General features: G+C 30.3%; 4 protein-coding genes across 8 annotated transcripts in view; 2 read left to right on the top strand and 2 right to left on the bottom strand.

Moving 5' to 3' along the window:
* The first annotated feature begins 1,384 nt into the window (after positions 1 to 1,384).
* On the top strand, positions 1,385 to 5,362 carry LOC126776341 (serine protease inhibitor 3/4-like). Its single transcript, XM_050498797.1, has 7 exons — positions 1,385 to 1,559; positions 2,093 to 2,685; positions 2,893 to 3,069; positions 3,261 to 3,474; positions 3,602 to 3,816; positions 3,889 to 4,071; positions 4,521 to 5,362. Exons 1-7 carry the CDS (start codon positions 1,544 to 1,546, stop codon positions 4,800 to 4,802), a joined length of 1,680 nt encoding a protein of 559 aa, XP_050354754.1. The 5' UTR covers positions 1,385 to 1,543; the 3' UTR covers positions 4,803 to 5,362.
* Positions 5,089 to 10,865, bottom strand: LOC126776348 (facilitated trehalose transporter Tret1-like). The gene is made up of 8 exons (XM_050498810.1): positions 10,673 to 10,865; positions 9,094 to 9,229; positions 8,764 to 8,992; positions 8,368 to 8,524; positions 7,316 to 7,533; positions 6,898 to 7,069; positions 5,568 to 5,854; positions 5,089 to 5,365 (listed from the first exon to the last, which is right to left on the bottom strand). Exons 1-8 carry the CDS (start codon positions 10,739 to 10,741, stop codon positions 5,089 to 5,091), a joined length of 1,545 nt encoding a protein of 514 aa, XP_050354767.1. The 5' UTR covers positions 10,742 to 10,865.
* A 950-nt stretch (positions 10,866 to 11,815) lies between these two features.
* Positions 11,816 to 17,149, top strand: LOC126776395 (uncharacterized). Of its 2 annotated transcripts, XM_050498887.1 has the most exons (6): positions 11,816 to 11,913; positions 11,986 to 12,026; positions 13,242 to 13,380; positions 15,551 to 15,646; positions 16,135 to 16,695; positions 16,835 to 17,149. In XM_050498887.1, exons 1-5 carry the CDS (start codon positions 11,892 to 11,894, stop codon positions 16,671 to 16,673), a joined length of 837 nt encoding a protein of 278 aa, XP_050354844.1. In that variant the 5' UTR covers positions 11,816 to 11,891; the 3' UTR covers positions 16,674 to 16,695; positions 16,835 to 17,149. The 2 variants fall into 2 exon arrangements, with proteins under 2 accessions (XP_050354844.1, XP_050354845.1); XM_050498888.1 differs by lacking the exons at positions 15,551 to 15,646; positions 16,135 to 16,695 and having other exon boundaries at positions 11,831 to 11,913.
* LOC126776347 (facilitated trehalose transporter Tret1-like) overlaps positions 17,130 to 22,750 on the bottom strand; it is a 25,939-nt gene continuing 20,318 nt past the window's right edge. For all 4 annotated transcript variants that reach the window (XM_050498806.1, XM_050498805.1, XM_050498807.1 and 1 more), the window contains 4 exons: positions 20,893 to 21,049; positions 18,551 to 18,943; positions 18,157 to 18,443; positions 17,130 to 17,920 (listed from right to left, as the gene is read on the bottom strand). In XM_050498806.1, coding sequence (XP_050354763.1) covers positions 17,611 to 17,920; positions 18,157 to 18,443; positions 18,551 to 18,943; positions 20,893 to 21,049 — 1,147 coding nt within the window. In that variant the 3' untranslated portion in view covers positions 17,130 to 17,610. The remainder of the gene's footprint in view (positions 17,921 to 18,156; positions 18,444 to 18,550; positions 18,944 to 20,892; positions 21,050 to 22,750) is intronic.

Here is a 22,750-nt window from a genome sequence, read left to right as displayed (position 1 = left end):
CTCATCAACGACTGATTTAAGAAACAGAGTTTAAAGAATTGGTGACATGCGACAGGAATGTGGTTTTGCGCTAAACGAGAATGTAGAAAGTTTCTAAAGCGTTATCGTTATGAAAATAAAACGAAAAGTCCCTAGGATCAGCTATAGATTATTCGTAAATATCATTAATCATCCAATTTTTGTCTCAATAACCTATAGCATTACAAGTTCAAACCAGAAAATGTAAAGATTAAGATTAGGACATTTTGTGATTATTTTTAATTTTAAGCATAAAATAAAATTATAAGTAAATAAAGAAAGCTCACTACCTAACAATAAAAAATTAAATACAGAGATATATGTACAGACATATACTTAAATGTATATTCCTTTCATAATGAAATTGAATGTTATTTTTTTTACTTTTATGAAAATAAAAGTAAAAACAAAATGTTTGGCAGACTGGCAAATGGGCCGCCTGATAGTATGACCGCCCATAGCAATGGTATTGTAAGAAATATTAACTATTCCTTCAATCCCAGGCTTGGTGGCACATTTATCGCCAATGTGCCAACCACCTAGCCTAGGAACTAAGCAGTTATGTCCCTGTACGTCTTAAATTGATACGTTAAGATAATTATTCGGAATGCGTAATACTCATCTTACGCATAATTACTAAGTATAATTATAAGACTTTAGCTGAATTGATATATGAATTTAGCTGTGCCTTCTTCTTTCGAATGTCAAATCAATAATGACAGAAAAGGAGAAATCAGTGTTTAACTAAATAGCATCTATGCTATGTTTATAAGTAAGACAGCGAATGAGTATAAGTATTAATATTTTAATAATTTTTAAAACATTGTAATATATACATACCATTGGTAATTCGTATACATGTTTTCCTGTTTTTTTTTTAAATTATGAGACGAGACGAGGCACTGGGAGGGCTCTTAAAACAAAAACTGGTTTGTTAAATTAACGCGACTGTTGTGACGTAAACGAAGTTAAACGAGTTAAATTAATATAAAAAGATAATAATTTAAAATCATATCGTTGATTCGTGACGCTTGACTTGCGTTTAAATGTAACCTAACATACATATCAGTTATGAAATTCATATATTATTATGAGTATTTATAATATTGCATTAATCAACTTTGATCTTCACCTTTTATTATTTTATCAAAGAAAATATATCACTAAAACGTATTAAGAGAAGCGTTGAGGAAACCTGCTTGCCAGGGAAAACCACAAACAGATATAACTAAAATATACTGTAGCATAAACCTTAATAATCTCACAGGATTCCTTACTCTAAAGCAAGGTAGTAAAGTTTAAAACTCAGTAACATACGTCGGAAGTAACGTCTGATTAGAATTAAAATACCACTATAATCTTGTTTACGGTCATTGTAGTAGCAAGTGGAATTTGAAGTCGTGCGAATGTTTCCTTATTTTTATATATATATATATATATTATTTGCGAAAAAGTTTATATAACGAGAAAGAAATAAGTTTATTACGATTACAATAAATAGAAACGACAACATCACAGTGCAGTTATGAAAATAATAATTGGTAAGTCTGAATTTATATGCTTTATGTATTAAACATGCATTGGGATTATTAATTAGTAGTAGAGAGGCAATAGTGCCAGCGTCTTGGGTACAATGCCACATGACAATCTTTTAGACGGCGTGTTTTGCTATAAATTTGTAATGTGTATTTTGTTTTTTTTTTAAATTTAATTTTGTATATTATAAAAATGTCTGTACATAGTTTCAACAAATTAATTTAATTCCCATTAGTAGGATAATTCTACTGTTATTTTTTCTATTCATAACGTGATTTTATGCAACATCGATGTATATTAAGACTAATTCAACTAAATCAATTTTATAGTTTTATTATTGTTTCATAAAGAATGAAGAACTTTCAATATATCGAGGAATAAAAAAAAGAGAATATGAGTGACGACTTATTCGAAAACACGTTTTAAGTCGTGTGATTTAGCTATGAGAGTTTGATCACACTCGTCTTTAAAACAACATAATTCACATAGTCAAAATACCATTAAACTCTAACCTAACTAACTTCATATATATTTTCAGCATTATGTGTTTTATGCACAATAGCATGTAAAGTGGAAACACAGTCTTGGAATGATATATTACAACAAAGAAGAGGCTTAGGTATTCCCCAAAATAATCAAAATCGTGAGAGAGCCGTTACATTTCGCGAAAACAAAAATGGAAATCTCAGTAGCTATGACAAATACATTCAAGATTTACTCAATGAAAGAAAGGCACAATCTAACAAAGAGAACAATAAAGTGAATAATAAACCATCTGCCTTAAGTAATAATGGTAACGTTAACGTTATCAGTGGAGTACAGCCAAACCCAACGAAAACAAATGAAGGTCTCAGTAGCTATGACAAATATATTCAAGATGTACTTAATGAAAGAAAAGCTGAAGCACAATCCAATAGAGAGAATAATAGAGTAAATAATGAACCATCTGCCTTAACTACTAATGATAATGTTAACTTTGTCAGTGGAGTACAGCCAATAAGACCTATTGATTCTGAAGAGTCCCCAATCACCACGAAACCAGTCAGATTTGTTGGTGTGGGCAAAACAGATGTGGAATATCTTAATAATGTAACGTATGCTATAACGAATTTTGGGGTCAATCTAATGAAGGTAAGGCGAAATATTTACCTTACACGTATTTAATATTATTTAACTTATTTTTTTCGGTCTGTATATGTTACACTTTTTGAAATAACAATTAGAAATCATCTTAGTCTTCTCAATCGATCTATGCCATTATGAGTTCTTAACTCATAATATGCCATTATGAGTTCTTAACTCATAATGGCATATTCATATGCTTGGTTTATATTACAGAGTCTAAATCGTTTCCAAACCGGTAACATCATAGCTTCACCGACATCAATCGCAACAGTTTTAGCTCTATTACAACAAGCAGTAGTTGGCGAGGCTCTAGATGAAATAACAAGGTTATTGCAAATGACTCCCGATGTCGTAGCGCCGACATACAGAAGATTAACGTATGATATGAAAGTAAGAAATAAATCCCACACATATTATTTTAATCATAATTTTTTTTATTCTTTGTTTGAACTAATTCAACGTAAGATATTTATTAAAAGGTACATTAGTAATGTTAAAAAATATTTTCAATGGAAATACTTATCATAAAAATACCATTAATGAAATATTACGTTGACAACCAACTCTTTATTATTTTTCAGAAACGTAACTCTCGTAATATCCTGACTGTTTCAAATAGTTTATTTATTGGCGATGGTTTTGAAATTAATCCAGATTTCAAAGAAACTGCTATACTGAACTTTGGCAGTGAAGTCACAGTCATGGACTTTTCTAGACCTACAGTAGCTGTAAAGCAAATAAACAAATGGGTCGCCGTTCAAACTCATAATAGGATTGAAGATCTGTTGCCTTACAGTAAATATTTTAAACAAATAAAAAACAACCTTTTTATTGATTGGAAATATAACTTTTTCCTTTAATTAATGAATTGGTTTTGCTGGTTAAAATACAAAAATCATTATTAAAATTAAATTTATTTAAGATGCTGTAAATCATAACACTCAATTGGTGATTGCAAATGCTGTGTACTTCAAAGGACTTTGGGAAACTAAATTCAATAAACAAGCCACCAAACTACTGATATTCCATTTAAACAGTGGAGAAGTTACATCGGTTCCCTTTATGCGCATGCGTCATTCATTCAAGTATGGTATTGATGAAGATACCAAATCTTATATTACAATAATGCCTTTTGAGGTAAGTAATATGGCTAGAGTACAATAGATAAGATGTTCGGTTTCAATAAACTTAATTTATTTTTAATTTTAGCGTCACCAATACTCATTGATATTGATTCTACCACATCACACATCAGACGCAGATTCAACGTTAAATGCATTGACCAATACAAAGTTAGTGAGTTACCACAATTTCCAAGAAATTGAAGTTCAATTAGAAATACCAAAGTTCACAATTAAATCGGACACTGATATGATTCCGGTATTGAAACACGTAAGTAACTCGATCAATTTTATGTTTAATATTTTTGGGTAAATATTTAGCTGAAATATTTAATAGTATTTTAGTAATTTTTGTGAGTTAGCTGTCTGTGTGGTTTAGTATTCGTTTGAATGACTGTAAGCCAAAAAGGCCTGGCTTCGTATCCCGGTTGAATGCATATAAGTTGGGCTTATATAATGGCCGCCGTGGTCGAATTTCGGTTAAGAGAGTGTTATAAAACTAGTTTCTCCCCGCGGCATCACCCATGTGTCGGGTCAGTTCACACATAATGTTATTTTCTGTACCTCTGACAACGTATATGCAAAATTTCATATTAATCGGTTGAATAGTTAGGACGTCAAAGCGTAACAAAAAAACAAATGAACAAAGTCAATTTAGCATTTATCATAATCGTGAGGATAATCATAATCGTAAGGATAAAAATGTATTTTATTTAACAGATGAATGTGTCAAGAATCTTCTCACCTCAGACTGACCTTACGGGCGTTGGAACATACAGAACTTATTCTCCAGAAATATCACAAGCTGTGCACACAGGGTACTTATCTGTAGACGAACAAGGTCTTTCTGCAGTAGGCGCAGCTGGTTTTGCAGCCGTTGCCCTATCTTACGATGAACCTTCAGCGATCTTCCAAGCAAATAGACCATTCCTTGCCGTTTTATGGGACACGCAATTTGCTATACCATTATTTATAGCAAAAATTGAAGACCCGTCTCAATGAAATATTTTTTAGTAAATTTTTGTAGTTCTTACATTTTTGTACAAAATGTGATTTGTTTAATATATTGTTTTATATTTTCATAATTGTGATTGAAATATGTATATTATTTATAATAATAATTAATTAGTAATATGGTATTAATAAAATATGTATGAAAATAATTTGTATACATTAAATTTAAAATTTTATTAAACTAAACGTAATTTTAAATAGGTTTTTATACAAATGGAACAGAGTAAAAAAAGGGATTCAAATAATGTACTCAATATTTTATTATATTCTCGTTTTATTTTTTGTGCCGTTTAAAACATTTTAATAAGGAATTCCCACCAAATATTCGAAGATCGCCACTATAGAAATCTTCAATTTCTTGTAATGTTTTACCTTCCGTTTCTGGTAGGAATAAATATAAGTAAATAGTTCCAAGGAAACCAAATGCCGCATAAGTAGCAAATGTTCCCCACAACTTCACGCCAGTTTCAAGATTAATGAAGGTTTTTGCCCCGAGGAACGAGAAAATGTAATTGCTTGCTGCGGATAGACCTTGTGCTGTAGCACGACTTCTGTTAAATTAAAATAAAATGGTTATTATAATAAGAACCAGCGCGCGACATTTTAACAAAAATGTGAAGACAGTCATAGAAATGAAAGTAACGAGGTAACAAAACTGTGTACAATTAGTCAGGGAAAATAGTATATCATTTAGTTAAGTTTATTATTGCACAGTATCATAAATTATAAATATTTTTTAAGAAAATAATTTACCTGAATGGAAAAACTTCTCCGAGCAAAACCCACGGTATTCCTAGTCCATTAAAAAATGTTAAGATGTATATTAAAATTAATGGTATAATACTGGTCTCTGTAGGGAATGTCGATGGTTGATATGAAAACACTAAATCATCCAAATTTCTTTTTGCGTATATACTTATTATCATGCAGAAGATGGCACTACCGAACAACGAAGTAATGGCAAGTTTACGCTTGCCAAGAACCTTAATAATTCCAATAACAAGGAAACTTGTGACGAATGTTATAACTCCCACCATCAACTGTAAAAAATAATTGAATTTATTATCATGTCTGACATACATTTTTAATGAAAACTTGTATAGAGTTAGGTTATCTGGGGTGGGGTCAATATAAGTAACACGTCCTGTTTTATGTCTCTATTAATATTTTCTGGCCTATTAATTGTAAAAAAAAAACTCTCTACTCGCGTTGGACTAGGTCCGAGGCAACACCCAAAATTTTTGTGATAGAGAAAACCAATAACTTGTATTGTCCCCATTCTTTTTTTATCACTGGAAAAACACTTTACGTGACGCCTAGTGCTCCCCGAACATCGGAATACCCACTAAAAAACCAGCGGTACTCTCTCCGCCTTTAAGAGGAGCCTCACGGGATCGCTTGCGCATGCTACCGTGAGTATTGTACCGGGATAATCCAACGCTCACCAAGTTTTATTTAAACACGTTGATTTTTCTCCTTTCCTTATTAGATAAGAAAGTTAGGAAAAACAATGAGTATCTGTTCTTTAGTTGACTAGTTTTAATTATTTAAATCAGAATTCAAGTCAAGAGAACATAAATACAGCTTGTATTTCTTATACAGAAACAATTTTAGTAACAAAGATTGTAATGTCATTGTCGTTTACATTTATTTTAAAACTTAAAATTTCTTACATGTATAACAGATGTAAGATTTCAATTATGTTTTGGGTTCGATTAAGAAAACATATTTAGTAAATAATTATGTATATAAGCACAAGATGCATATGCTAACAATTTACATTTTAGCTAGTTTCTGTTTTTTTTTTGCTACTGAAGGTTTAACAAACATATATAGTTAGCAGTTGCATTTACCGTTATCTACTAGCAGATAAGGCATAGTTTTCAGAATGCAAACGGTTCACACATTATTTTTATTATACGGTTATTTTATTGAGATCTCACTGAGTGAAAAATATTTTCGGATTTCGATCAGTGCTAATAATAATTGATTTATGCAAACCTTCACTAGAAAAATATCATCATTATTTTATGTATATATTTTACTTCTCTTATCTAGGTGTGATATAACAAAAAAAAAATACCACAACTTGTTTGCCATCCTGTGCCATACCAAGGGCTCCACAAACGTTGATTAAGTTTGGTCGCATGGGCGTCAGACCACTCATCACGAAAAACAAGAAGTACAGCACCATAAGTGACAAAGGTCTTAAGGTCTCCTTACAAAGCATCACATATCTAATCTTAAGGACGCGTCTGAAACAAATTAGAACTAATATTGCAATATTTTTTTAATAAAATATATATATATATATATGACAAAAACAATTTCAGCAATGAAATCCCGTACTACTTATAATTTTTAAGCTTATGCTTTGTTTTACAGCGCTTTTAGAATAAATCTGCAATGTTTGTGACTGATAAGAAAAATTAATTATTGCATACGTGCTTATACTAAAACAGTACATTTAACAACAAAGTAATGCATTTAAATATGATGACCTGACAAACCAATTCATTGATTCGTGTTCGCAAAGTTTATTATCTTGGTCAGTATTATAACAAATGACACAGTTTCGTAATTTCTTGCTGTAAGCGCTTAATTCGACGAACTCGTTATGTACGTTTTCTGGCGAGGTCCAACCACGTAGTTTACAGAGGGATTCCAGGGCATCCTTTTCCCGATCTCTTGTAAGGAGCCATATTGGCGTTTCAGGCGACTGAAAGAGTTTAAAGTTTTTATTAAGAAACTAATTGATCCTGTTTTTATAACTACTTTTTTAAGTAAGATTTTATTCAATCATAATAAGATAAGTCATATCTAATTAGATAAAAGAATTTATTGAAAAGTTTCTTAAGAATTTTAAATGAAACTAGCTCTTCTGTAATTTTAAATTATTTTATATATATTACTAACGTAATATAAACCTAATTCAAGATAATATAATGCAAGATATTGTAAATGATATTGGAAGATAGGTGGATGGTAAATAATTATACGAAATATTTATGTTTTCGGCAATATAGAGACTATATGTAATAATATTCAGTAGTTACTAAATCAAGATTTGTTTAACTAGTGTTTTATTGTGGTAAAGCTATGATAAACAAAGTTACCATAAAACATTCTTCTATAATCATTTCAAATGTTGTTCTCATCCTAACGTATGTTACAGTAACAGCCTGTGAATGTCCCACTGCTGGACTAAGACCTCCTCTCCCTTTTTGAGGAGAAGGTATGAGCTTATTCCACCACGCTGCTCCATTGAAGGTTGGTGAAATATACACGTGGCAGAGTTTCAGTGAAATTCATCATCATTCGTGGCAGAGTTTCATTCATTCATGTGTCTACATGCAGGTTTCCTCACAATGTTTCCTTCACCGTACAACACGAGATGAATTACATCACAAATTTAGCACATGAAAATTCGGTGATGCTCGCCCGGGTTTGAACCCACGATCATTGGTTAAGATTCACGCGTTCTTACCACTAGGCCATCTCGGCTGCCAACGTATGTTAGGTACTTTTAAATTATTGAAAGTTATTTACTTACAAAAACGACGGTAATCATGGATGCAATAGGCGCAAGCAGACATATCAATGCCGCAGTCCGCCAGTCCACCATCGTACCAAGAAAATACATAATGAGAATACCGAATGATGTGAACATTTGAGTCAATGTGCACAAAGCGCCACGGATCGATGGCTCACTGAAAATATTTTTTTCGGTGTATTATGAATATATCACTACCAGTAATGGTTTACCAGTCCTGGTTTGTTTTCGCAAATGAAGTAAAAAAACTTATTAATTATAAGAAGCATATTAAATATACTCATAAACGTAAATATGTAACATAGCAATTGATTATTATAATTATTATCATACATTATTGTAGATAATAACCGAAGGACATATCAAGAAAATTAAGTTAATACAAATCGGTCTTACCTAATTTCTCCTATATAGCAGCTGATAGGTGCCTCCATAATACCTGAGCTGATGCCCAGTAAGGCATTAGCGATGAATAGTGTTGCGAGGTTCCATGAGAAGTACATAAGAACCCACGCTGATAGCATTGGTATATTGACTATAAAATTAGCTTTTCTCCTACCAAAGTAATCTACGATTGGTCCAGAGAGCAACGCACCCACTGGCTGTGATAAAAATGATATACTTCCTGAAAGAAGTTTATATAGTATTATATATACATATTGGTTAGACTATATTTTCATATATTTGATTTTGATGTCAAAAAATAAATCATTTAATAAAAATTACCAAACCAAGATGCTTGTGTTTCGTCAAGTGATAAGCCTTCTTTAGCGTTGAGGAGTGCGGGTATCATAATAGTCGAGAAATTAATTGCCATTCCCAAGTCAAACAAGAGAAGGAATGAAGATGTCGATGCTGTGATCTGTAATTTGTCAATCGTGTACAATGATAAATTCAGATACGGCTGAATGGTATCAATATATTTTAAATGACATTTTATCAAAGAAAACAATTGCTTCATAAATAAAATAGGCGTCGAGTTTATTAGAGATTACAATTAATGAGATTTTTATTGGTTATACATAAATTATTATATCTTTTCGATTAAAAAATATGCAAAGGTTCTATTAGAATTTAAGGTTTAATAGTCAGTTTAGATGTTTTTAAAGCGATGTATCTTCGCAACTCTTGTGTTCGTCATAGATTGATACTTTTTCAAATGTATGCTAAAAGTCGATTTCAACCTAAATCTATATGCGAGTTACAATAAATAGTATGAAAACCTTTTCCAAGAAAAAATACGTATGTACATATAAATGTGCTATGTTTCATGGTGATCGGTCAAACGCATTCCAAGACTATTAATCTTAAACAAATATTGCAACATCTATGTTTGTTTAAAGTATAGATACGATCTAAATTATCGATGTCGATCGATAAAACGATGATTGCGATAAATTATCTTGTGGTTGCTGCAAGGTGCATACACAGACAGACATACAGTATTCCCAAATTTATAAGCTTTAGTAACAATTAATTAAAAAAATAAACAATTATTAAAAAAATATCACTTTTAGTTTTAGAAAGATTGATCAAGGAATAAGAGAAATCAGAGAGTGGATTTACGTGAATTATTATAATATATTATATTATTAGAGGTTTTTTTTTTAAATAAAAATATTTTAGGAATACAAATATTTATTCTACTGATAAATCAATCTTAAGATATACTTATTTTGATAAAATTATATAAATATTATTTATGAATAAATTTGAATGTCTCTCATTCAATGTCTTTAGAGAAAAAGGTGGCTTAAAAGTACTTGTACCGAATTAAGTAAGTTGATAAGATAATCCAATGTAAAGAATACGTTTAACTAAAAATAACTACCTATAAATAGCTTATAATTAGTTAATATAACTCTATGTTACGAATTCACGTTTAAAATTAATTAACGCAGTGATGAATTTTCCAGCAATCTGAGTAGGCTTGAGCCTAAGGCATTTGAGGAGCGGCTAATTTAAGGACCTATTTTTTTAATTATGTTTGTTACAACTGAGCCAGCTGAACATAGTCTTAAGAGCTTACCAATGATTTTTCCTATATCCTTTTCGCTGTACATGCGACCTATATAAGCTTTTTTTGTGGAATCTAAATAAAGGGACAAAATCTCAATCTCAAGTAAGTAGCCTATACTTGGAAAATATGTAAATTCGCTACTGAATTAACGTATAACAATCGATAAAATTTAATTTAAATCAAAGCTGTTTTCGAGATTTTTTTGCTAATTTTTAAACCCCTAATTTTTATCATGTAACGAAGAACTTACGCTTAATATAATAAAGATTTTAATTTTTGACGTACCTGAGAAAATGTCGATCGCAGGCGACTAACATGTTTTGTATTTGCATTTATTTCTAATTTTAACACCATTGTATATTACATACAAATATTCGAAATGATCTCCTCAAAAATATATATATTAAACAAACTATATCTTCTTAACAAGAAACATTTTTCACTACTGCTGAACGCTACAGTAACGTCTTGTGTCTTACACATACAGCTGTAAAATGAATTTATAATTCACTAATCTCTTTGTCAGATCGTAATACAGTTCAAGAAATTGTATTTACTTGTAAATCATAATAAAAAAAAATGTTTGGTAGATAATACTTAAAATAAATAAATATTTCCATCATCAAATTTTTTTGTTTAGTTTCAAATTTCGACATACTTGATAATGTACAATATTCGTACAATTATTGTTACATTTTGTTGTAACTAATTAAAAACTTGAAGTATTCATATCTACCGGTACAATTAATCTTTAAAAAATAGGTTATTACGTCTATTATCTAAAAATATACATACGTTTATAAGTATTATTAAAAAGGGCAATATAAGTATATTAAAAAGGGCATTAATTATTGGTTGGTTTAATAACCTAGCATTTCCCACTATAGAAGTTATGGTAATAAAGTAACGATACTATTTAAAAGCCTTCATAAATAATGGCTTTTTACGCAAGCCTAAAACAAAACACGCATACAGACATATACTTATTTAAAATTAAGTTAAAGTTTTCTGCCTCCTATTTTATTGTAATTCTAGTTTGATTTTACAAATGTTAGAAAATATTTGCGAAAATCATTATTAACCTATTGTGTAAAGTATAAATAATGTAAATTGAATCTGCCTAATTTTAGGTATAACATGAAAATGTTATACCTAATATATTATTTATGGTATAAATAAAAATTTATACCATAAATAATATACCATAAAAAGCCATTATATATACATATATATATTATTGTTTTTTTAATAAATAAACATTAATAGACTTATTATATCTAAGAATTAAAATAAAAATACAATTCGTATGTAATTATAATTTTTATAGAATAAAATGCTAAAGGTATATATCATATATTGAAGAAAAAAAAAACAAAATATTTACTACAGTTTTTATTTTAGTTTCAATTTATCATTTTATTACTTAGCACAAACAATAAAATACGTTGTTTTCTCGTTAACGATACATTTCAACCAGTTCAAAACTATGTAAGGAAAATAAACCATGTTTTGTACTTTATTGTTCGGTGAGTTATGTTTTTTTGACAGATTATACACTACATTGTGTGACTTTAACATAAAACGGTTTTTCTTTTCAGTGTTATCACTGGTTTCATGGTCACAGCAACATTTGTCATACGTAATGTTATTTATATTCTATCTATATTTTTGTTAAATATCAATTTTATGTTTGTTTAACTTAGAATTGCTTAGTTAGTTCCAATTAGTCTAAGTTACAATGAATGCTAAACTGTTCGCACAATATACTTGTAAAGTATTGAGCAATTTAATTTGATATATTCATTAAATGTAATTTAAATTTGACCACAATGGGGTTGCTTCATTGGTCTGGGTTCGAATCTCACGAAAAAACATGCTTTTTTGTCAATAATTTCTCAATAGCAGTCTGGAGCAAGACAAGTAGCACTGCTGTGACTTGGTTAGTGTTTGAACAGAGAGTGCTCCAACCCATACTGGTGCACTATATTATTTCCAGCGCAGATTTTGAAGTTAAAACCATCGTTGAAAATTGCCATACTTTTTGGCAGTCCTATATCGATATATTGGCTTGAAACGAGTTAAGTAGCGGTCAATATGATGTTAAAAATTGGTTAAATAAATAAATGTCAGATTTCAAGAAATGTTGTGAAGTTTTGATGTTTACAAAGATACACTACATACACATACGTACCTACGTGTACATACTACACGTAGGTACTACTTATTTAAAAATCGAACTTAATATTTTTATTTGTGCAATTTTTCTAAGGATTGATTATTTTATTTAAAATATAACAGTTTATTTATTAAATGTTAAAGAATATTTAGATCTACAAATGTATTTAGATAATTATTTAATCAACATCTATAACAGTTGTTCTTATTACACCGTCTACCATTTTTATTTTAAAATAAAATTATTGGAAGTCGTCATAGCATATAAATATAAAGGCTTCATTTTTATAATAAAGGAACAAAATCAGTTTTTCATGATGCACTTCAAATTTATAAATTTGACCTCATGTTTAAATTACTTTATTTATTTACATATATGTTTATATTCTACCGCAAAACAGCAGTACTTGTTATTGTTGTGTTCCGGTTTGAAGGGTGAGTAAGCCAGTGTAATTACAGGCACGAGGGACATAAAATCTTAGTTCCCAAGGTTGGTGGCGCATTGGCTATGTAAGCGATGGTTGACATTTCTTACAATGCCAATGTCTATGGGCGTTTGGTGACCACTTACCATCAGTTGGCCCATATGCTCGTCCGCCGTCCTATTATATATAAAAAAAATGTTTAAGCTTAGTTAATGGTATCTACTCCGTTAATAAAGTAAAAAAATTGTCCACAGCCAATTAATTACTGTAACATGGCTTCAACTTGTATCCACGACAGCCGTGTCGTATGCGCATCGTCTCCGGATGGCTGTAGCCGTCGTAGTTTCATGGACCAATGCGACATGTATGAATATAACTGCGACTATGGAGCTCGTACGTATTTTTTACTACTTACCTGAATAATAATTTATTTTAAATTTGTGCCTATGTGTATGTTACTTTTTATAGTGTGCGTTCTGCTGGTCTTATATCACAAGGAATACCTATTATTAACGCACATAATATATGAATTCACATATAACGCTTAAAATGCGAAAATATGTAAATTTATCTTAACAAAAGTTTTCACATTGTGTCCAAAGTAGTTTTACTTCAAAGCTAAATTACTCCATTACTATAGGTACCTACGTAATATTTCCATTAGCATTTCCATATTTGAAACAATAATATTTATCCGGTCTTAAGGATCATGAGAAATATATGGTAGGTAAGGTAGGTGAATATCCTGTGAACAGCCTGTGAATATCCCACTGCTGGGCTAAGGCCTCCTCTCCCTTTTTGAGGAGAAGGTTTGGAGCTTATTCCACCACGCTACTCCAATGCGGGTTGGTGGAATACACGTGTGGCAGAATTTCAGTGAAATTAGACACGTTAAGGTTTCCTTCGCCGTAAAGCACCCACGATCATCGGTTAAGATTCACGCGTTCTTACCAGTGGGCCATCTCGGCTGTATATATGTATATAATGTTGAAATTCGACTTACTGATACGCTATTTCGTTGCTTGTTTCATTTAAATATCATCATTGGTGTAGTCAGTGTTGTATAAACAAACACTTTCCTGCACTTTGTGACCGAGTTCTTAGTCGAGTTCCTTCGAAATAGCTCAACAGTGGGTTCGATTTGGACATTTTCGGTTTTGAGACTTCAGATGTTATTAGTTTAAGTAGAACTTATTGTATGCATTTGAGTATTATCAATAAAAATATTCACCTGTTCTTATAGACCTTCAATAAGTCTTGGCAATATCAACTAATATTTTTATTATAACGTCAATTGTGAATAAATTCATACCTAAATTACATTCCATCTTTGTTCTCACTCTTTTCCACTCTTTGAGCGAATAGTATGTAGTGGACAGGATCGTTCTCTATATTAATATTATATGAAAATTAGTCTGCAAGTAATAATACCTACAAGCCTTCAAGTGTGTATTTGTATGATTAAATGCATTAAATGCAGGAACTACTTTAATTTATACAATATATATATATTTTGGTTAGTCCTTTAAGAATTATAGGTAATTATACTTAAAAAGGGTCTAAGGTGAACATAAGCTTACGTTAATCAGTAAGGCAAACCGTATGAGACAGAAATTTATATAAAATAAATATAAAAAACAGCTGATTTGAAATATAAAAAGCTTAATCAAAATGTTGTTTTATTACTTAGATTATGTTATTAATCTACCTTGCACTTATAAACAATCAAAACTATTCAACTGTGTCAAGGTTTCGTACTTTTAACGATTATATTATTCTAGAGATTAGGCATGTTGATCAATAAATATAAGTCGTTTAATATATTCTGTTAAGATTCCAAAAATTATTTAATATCGTAAGAAAATATTCTTGTTTAAAATGTTTCGTATTGTTATAAATATGTTTATATATATTCGGTTTTATATAAAAACTCATAATCATATTCAGAAGGGTTTAAATATTGAGCGGTATTTTATTAAATATATATATATTTATAGTATATTAATCAACAAATTTGATAATTTTACTGGCAGTGTTAACAGTTTTGTAATATTGGAGTAAAACTATTATAGATAAAAGTACTATCGAATTATCGGTTTTGAAATAGATCACTAAATCCAATTTGTTATCTTCCAGAGTACATGACGAAAGCGACCAGCCCTTGTAGTAGCGGTCAGCCAGACTACTTATGCTAAAATACCAAGATTTTTATTATAATAAAGTATTTTGATTTAGACATTAGTTTTACTCCAATTTGAAATTATGAAATAAATATAGTCTAATTCAATTTAGCCGCTCCTTTGAGCTATACTAAAATGTATATTAATAAATGCGAAAAGTAAGGTTTTTTAAACATTTATTTTATAACAAATGTACCTAACAAAATTCCAAATTATTATAATATGATTTTCTTTTTGATTAAATTGGCGTTGAGTGAATTTATTAAAAATATATTATAGAGCATGTTTTGTTTGGCAGTGCAAGATGAGTAAATTTTTACAATAACATTTCATATTAAGTACTTAAATATTAGTTAAAGTTCTAACAATATAATCTATTTTAGGTTATATAGAAACTTACATTTTGTTTTGTTCAACATTGGATATGTCGCCACAAAACAATTTAATGGACGCTTCGATTGAAACTTCACCAAATTGTGGTAATAAATTTTTGATAGATAAAATAAATAATAATTACATATAATCAGGAATAAATTGTTTTTACAGCATTGCAACACTCTCAAAGCAATGTGATAACTAGCACGAAAGAAAAGACAACATATTTATTAAATTACAATGAAAATATAACTAATACTATATCGAAAGACGAGGAGATTTCAATAAAAACTAAAATAGTACCGACAAATTATACAGCATTTTCGCTTTTTGAATCTAACATTACGGGTACTGTTAATTCAAAAGAAAAATTAAGAAATACGGACATTTGTTGTGACATCCCGAAAACATGGGAAACTACACAAGTCACAAAAAATTGGTTTTATTGAATATTATGAGGACGTGACATTTTTAAATGACGTAATAAACACAACAATAAAATCACCAACATTGATATCTGTAACAAAACAAAATACCGATCAAAATTATTCAGTTCATGACAAAATTACATCTTTTTTATTAAATGTTACAGATGAAAAAGTTAACGATAAATTTATATCGCTTCAATTGACTTACTTTAATTCAAAAACTACTCCAGAAACGAAATCGGATAGTGCTAGCCCAACACTATTAACAAAAAAGTTAACTCTTAAATCAACGGAAATAATAAATAATACAAAATATTGCTGTAATAGACCAAAAATTTGGGGAAAAACTACTAAAATGGGAGCATTTAATAAAAATAAATCGATAGAGGATTCAGATACAGAATATAAAAATGAAGTGAAAGATGAAAAAGCCCGATTATTACTTAAGGAAAATTATACACAAACAAATGATACTGCTAATTATACTTCAAATCAATTTAATTTTATATCACCAACGGCTAAGAAAGTAGTAATTACACAAGAAACAGTTGTTTCGAATATAAAAATGTCATCCAATCGTGTACTTGCAAAGCGCCCTAAGAAAAATCTATTAACACCTTCTATGTTTTGTAATTATCATAAATGTCAAAGACCACTAAACTGGATAACAACTTCAAAATCAAAAAAGAGAAAATTAGTCTAAGTTTTCTTATGTTAATACGAAGGTATTGTTTGTTATTTTATAAACAAATAAATAATTATTTTATAATAAGATGTAACGTTTTATTTATTAGTCTACTTTGATTTACTTACTTGATTTGATAGAAAAAAAAGTCTTCGACAGATTATTAAATTTGTTTACAGGGTTTGATATTGTCGATTGTGAAGAAAATTGTTCATGTTTTGACAAGGTTGCAACAGATGCTACAATAGATACTACAACGGCTTTATCAGATGCAGATTACATAAGTTTATCATCAGAAGATCATGGGCTTAAATTGTTACAAACATCAAAAATATTACCATTGCATGACAAGATAACTAATAAAGACAAATGCTGTAGACCGATTACATGGGCGACTACTCGTAAAGGGGAAACGAGGGACTTTTACAGAATTTTAAAACAAGATAATTTAAAATAAATTTATTTGCCAGATATAATAAATATATATTTCCTAATATTGTTTCGTTTTTATTTATTAATTTTGATCACTTTTAAATGAACAGATTAAAATAAAATGTGCGTTTTACATACATACATACATTACATTTTTTTTGACGTTCTCATTAAATTATCTTAGTTGCCATATATATTTGTGCCTTTAAATCTTTAGTTATAAATGTATCAAAATTTGTTCTTATTATAAAATTAAACTAATAATCAACTTAAAACAAATTAAAAATGACAACGAACAACCATTCAGTAAAGAAAGATTGAAAATTAACAATTATCGTGAGTGAGGCGGTATTGATTAAATACAGTTTTTAATTTACAATAATTTCATGTTTATACGAGGCAGTCTTAGATAACTTAAGATATATCAATTTATATTCATTAAATTAAAAACTCTCTTCACGTTACACGTATAAGCATCGACGTGATATAAAATCAACATGGCAAGTATTCAATACAAATAATCTCAATTGACTAGCATTGGTCTATTAACGTGTTTATCAGCTTTATTTTTTCTAAAGGCGTTTATGAAAAAGTCGTCTGCAAATATTTTTTGATTTCCTTTATAGAAAGCTTCAATTTCGACTAATGTTTTACGTTCAGTTTCCGGCAAGAAGAAATATAAAAAGACCACACCAATAAATCCTATTATAGCATATATCGTAAAGGTGCCATACATATGTAAATTAGCTTCAAGGTTGTAGTTAGTTTTAGCACCTAAAAAGAAAATAACGTAGCTAAGAGCAGCAGCCAAACCAGTCGCCATGCCTCGGCTCCTGAAAAATAAAAGAGCAATAAAGCGTTAAAGGAAAAAACATTTCATTGGCATTGTTGAGCTGGGCTTATATTTATTTACTTTGTATTCAAATTAAAAAGAAAATTATCATGATGTAGTGTAGTATTTTTAAAAAAAATAATGTGCCGTGTGCCTAACAATTATTTTCAATCATAAATCAATGTTTACGATAAAAATTCACATAATTTGTATATTAAAAACAAAAAAAAGACGTACCTGAAGGGAAACATTTCCGAGAGTAATATCCAAGGTATTCCCAGGCTTGTAAACATAACGAGCATCATGAACAAAATGACAGGAAGAATTTCCGTCTGCTCAGGAAATGTGCTAACTTCATATGAGAACACATCGCTGGATAGTTTACTTCCCGCGTACACACTTAAAGCAAGACTACAGCAGGCTGTTCCGAATAACGAAGACAGGATTAGTTTTCTTTTACCAATAGTTTTCACTATGACAGCAGATAGTAAGTTCATAATTATGTAAACTACGCCAACTACAACCTGAAAATGACGCATAAATTAATTCACACATTTGTCGGAGTATATTGAAAGAAAAAGTTATTACTTTATGACATGTGACATGTGCTATAATTACGAAATGACCTCACCACAATCACTTTTGGATCAAATTTCATTCCGAGAGCCTTACAGACATTTACCATGTTAGGTCTCACTGGTAGAAGTCCGCTCATAGTGTGAAAAAAGAAATACGCCATGACCAGTTTGAAGGGTCTCATCGTTTCTTTGACAAATAGGACATATTTGAATTTCATAATTAACTTCTTGAAAAAGTTATAACTTGAATGTTCACATTCTTGAACATCTGGTTTTTCTTCGGCATTGCATACAACGCATTTAGTGATATTATCATTGTACTGCACAAGTTCATTGAACTCCTCCTGCACATCTGCTGGTTTTGCCCAGCCTCGAAGACGGCATAGAGACTGTAGTGCTTCTTTTTGTCGACCCTTTGATAGCAACCAAATTGGTGTTTCGGGAACCTGAAAATAAAATAAGTTAAATTAATGAATTACCGTTTAATTTGCTTTAAGGTATCTACAAAATCAAATTAAACTGCAAATTCTATTAAAATGCTAGGTGATAATTTACCATCATTTCCCTTCGTGTCATGAAAACTTTATAAAGTTACCCAATAATATCTTATTCTTAGCCCGATCATCTTCGGGTTCTTAAGGATTATTATTGCTCATGAATTATGTATGTTGCATTCATAAACCAATTTTTTATTCCGTCATCTACATTGTAATGTTTCTATACATCATTATTTCGTATATTTTTAAATACACATTTGAACAACAGTGATGATAATATTATTATAATTTTAATCACCTATATTTTTAATGAATTGGTCACATCACATTTTAATTTGTATTTTCTGGATATAACCGGTTATTATAGTAATATAGGTAGTTTATATCATAATAAACACACTAAATGTGATTTGTGAACATTATAATGCAGCGTTAAAATATGGATAATTAATAGACTATATTAATAGATATCATTATAGTAAATTTTCTTGTAATTAATAATAATAATAATAATATCCTGGGACATTTTTCACACACGGCCATCTGATCCCAAATTAAGCTTGTACAGAGCTTGTGCTATGGAAACCAGACAACTGATATACTACATATACTACTTTTCTTTTTGTAAATACACACTTATATAGATAATTACACCCAGACTCAGGACAAACAGACATGTTCATGCACACAAATGTCTGTCCTGGGTGGGAATCGAACCCACAACCTTCGGCGTGAAAGTCAAGTGTTCTACCAACCACGCCAACCGGCTCGTCAAAATTAAATTAATTTATAATTTTCAAGTTGAAAGGATTACCACATGGTTTCAGTTTTTGATGGTCGACTATCTTCAATAACTGAAACAACGTTCAACGCTAGTTTCTGAAATGGGCTTAAACATTTGTACAATGTACTAGTGAATTACCACGCTTACATAATAATTCTACTCGACACAATTTATTTTGATAATGTTTTTTAACATTAAAAAATAGTAACATAAGCAGGCTACGGTTTACTATTAAAGGCATTTGAAATAATTGTGACTTTCAACGCCAAAAACATCGTCGGTGATCAATAAATATCTTAGCAGTGAATGACGTCCCGAGCAAGAGAAAAGTCGATAAACAGTACCCGCGTTTGGTGTACATACAGACAATTTCCCTTTATTAAACTATGGACCAATAATTCTACTAATTACTTTTGAGCGAACTTAGTTATTGAACGCTAGATTTTGATCAGTATCTCAACCGATGGTAAGTGATGAAGTGGTCGAGGGTAGTAAACACGCTTGGCCTAGAATTATTTGACTGTCAAAGATAGCTCATTTGACATTTTTTGTTAACGCTAGACATAATTTATGAAACCATTTCATTTCAAATCGCAGAAGTTTTGAAGAGACCTCACCCTTAGTTTTTGAAAAATATCTTAACTTACTGTATTGCACTATTACCAAATACATTATCGTAAAACCGTTGTCAGTCTAATATTATTAAAATACAATAATAATGAGTTAAAAAAGAGAATGATAGTCAAATTAGGCTACTTTATAATTTACAATCCCGAGCAAAAAAGTAAATGTTGATCGACGTTGACTGCATGGATGTATGACCGGCTTTTTACTTTGATTACTAGATCTTCAGAAACTGGTTTTTAAGTGTTGAGTGAATTTAATTAGGTATGAGGTTTTTTTTAATAAAGTAAATAATATTTATGTGATGAGCCTTCGCTTTTGTTTTATATTATAGGTACAAGTTAATGGGCCACCTGATGGTAAGTGATCAGTACTGCGTATACCTATTGCCGTTTGGCGGTGTGATTGAGTGTGGTGAACTTACCCAGACTGGCTTACACAAATCCCTACCACCAAGTTAATATTATATGGAGATAGATGTATTACTTACAAATAATACGAGCACCATCGTAGCGACAGGTACGGTAAGCGACAAAAGTGCTGCTTGACGCCAAGACACCACAGTTCCTAGTAAGTATGCGATGAACATTCCCGTTGATGTGAAACTGTTGGTCAGGGTTGTTAGTATTCCGCGTAACGACGGATCACTGTAAAGAAAATGAAAATGTTATATATTGTATGTATTATATGTATATATTGTTTTTTTTATTAAGTTAATATATTATAATAAAAAAAATACATGGTACATCACACATGAAAATGCTTGCCCGGGTTTGAGCCCACGATCATCGGTTAAGATTCACGCGTTCTTACCACTGGGCCATCTCGGCTCTCGGCTTTTTTTTTTGACCAAAATTACTAATATAATATTGTTTAATTAATATATATTTAGAACACGATGTAATCGGATAACGTCGTTTTATTCAAGTAGATTTTTTAATGACATATAATAGTGACCATTTCATTGCTAAAGTCATCGGCCTTGATCAGATATTTTTATATAAATAAAAAACAAACGCCTTTGTCGGTTCTGCCTTTAGCTTAATAATATTCGATGTAATATTCTTCTTAGACGTCAATTAGGCGATAAATAAGTTTGATTGATGCTGTTCATGTTACGACATAATTCATTATACTTTTCGTATTTATAATTAAATTCAAAAACTTTATTCAAGATAGAAACATTATACTTTCTTTTTGATTGTTAAAAATTTACCAACGGTTCTTTTTTTTTATATTTGCCGGGAGGGCAAATGACTCTACTCCACCTGATGGTAAGTGGTAGTAGAGTCCAAACGCGACGACGACCAGTACAGATGGGAAAAACGTTCTGCACTAGCCGCCTTCGCCTTGCCGGCCCGCAAGATGCCTCTTCACGCCTCGTTTGAAGGAACCCGGGTTGTAAGAGGAGGGGAATACGTGAGCTGGTAAGAAATTCCATTTTTTGGAAGAATTTTTTCTTATTGACATCTCTGCTGACAAGCGTCCGAACTGATTCTGATCTACCTACGTTAATGTAGTAATATATATCATAGAGATATGAACATTTTAAATATAACATGTAACCCTCCTGGAATAAGAAGGTATTATAAAATAAAAAGTTGTATTTAATTAAGTAGTAATTTTCATATAATTCGAGAAAAATCTAAACGACAAACTAGTCTCGTTTAAAGATTATTAGGTTTTAATAAAGATTAACTATATATATTTTTATTTTTCTTAAAATCATCTTTTTATCTTGGGTTTACATGATATTGATATAACTGTGATTATATAAAGGTCAGCTTTTAAAATAATATGGTAATCTACATAAAATTAATATTGTATAATTGAACACAATATCCTGATAGCACTTTTATAGATTAAAGATCATGGATTTTTGGTGTTTGTGTTTTGATTTTTATTATGCATTTGATTATATCAAAACAGGGTCATATATTATACGTGAAACTTTCCTTGACTTTGTAATTTATGGAATATGTTGTCGAAACGGATATGGAGTCTTTGAGGTAATAGAATTAATAATACTAAAATTTTATCTGCGATGCTTGATTGGTAATAAAAATATGCAGGCACATAAAATTAACAGAAATCTAAATTATATAAAAGATAAACTAAAAGCTGGAATAACACGACTGTGGCGATATGATTATTTAAAAATAAACCATGTCTTTAGGTGTCATATATTGGATACAATTATGCAATGACTCTTTAGGGAATAGAATGCAAAAATCTTGATGAACACTACGAAAAAAGTCGCTAGCGCAGCGGAATGTGCATCGTGTATATTTATTCATTATAAATACACTCATACGTATACACGATTATAAATACTCAAAAGACAATTT

This window comes from Nymphalis io, chromosome 20 (assembly GCF_905147045.1).
Source record: "Nymphalis io chromosome 20, ilAglIoxx1.1, whole genome shotgun sequence".
Classification (NCBI taxonomy): domain Eukaryota; kingdom Metazoa; phylum Arthropoda; class Insecta; order Lepidoptera; family Nymphalidae; genus Nymphalis; species Nymphalis io.
Note: the sequence above shows the minus strand (reverse complement) of the source record. Positions and strands in the feature narration are given on the sequence as shown.

Bases quoted from the DNA above. Each gene is read 5' to 3' on its own strand.
- LOC126776341 (XM_050498797.1), top strand. The intron at 3,070-3,260 runs GTAAGAAATAAA...ATTATTTTTCAG, and splicing joins GATTAACGTATGATATGAAA to AAACGTAACTCTCGTAATAT. The intron at 3,475-3,601 runs GTAAATATTTTA...AATTTATTTAAG, and splicing joins TGAAGATCTGTTGCCTTACA to ATGCTGTAAATCATAACACT.
- LOC126776348 (XM_050498810.1), bottom strand. From the start codon at position 10,741: ATGGTGTTAAAATTAGAAATAAATGCAAATACAAAACATGTTAGTCGC. The intron at 9,230-10,672 runs GTACGTCAAAAA...GACAAATTACAG, and splicing joins TGCGATCGACATTTTCTCAG to ATCACAGCATCGACATCTTC. The intron at 7,070-7,315 runs GTCATCATATTT...AATTTGTTTCAG, and splicing joins TCAATGAATTGGTTTGTCAG to ACGCGTCCTTAAGATTAGAT.
- LOC126776395 (XM_050498887.1), top strand. From the start codon at position 11,892: ATGTTTTGTACTTTATTGTTCG. The intron at 11,914-11,985 runs GTGAGTTATGTT...TTTTCTTTTCAG, and splicing joins GTTTTGTACTTTATTGTTCG to TGTTATCACTGGTTTCATGG. The intron at 13,381-15,550 runs GTACGTATTTTT...AATCTATTTTAG, and splicing joins TAACTGCGACTATGGAGCTC to GTTATATAGAAACTTACATT.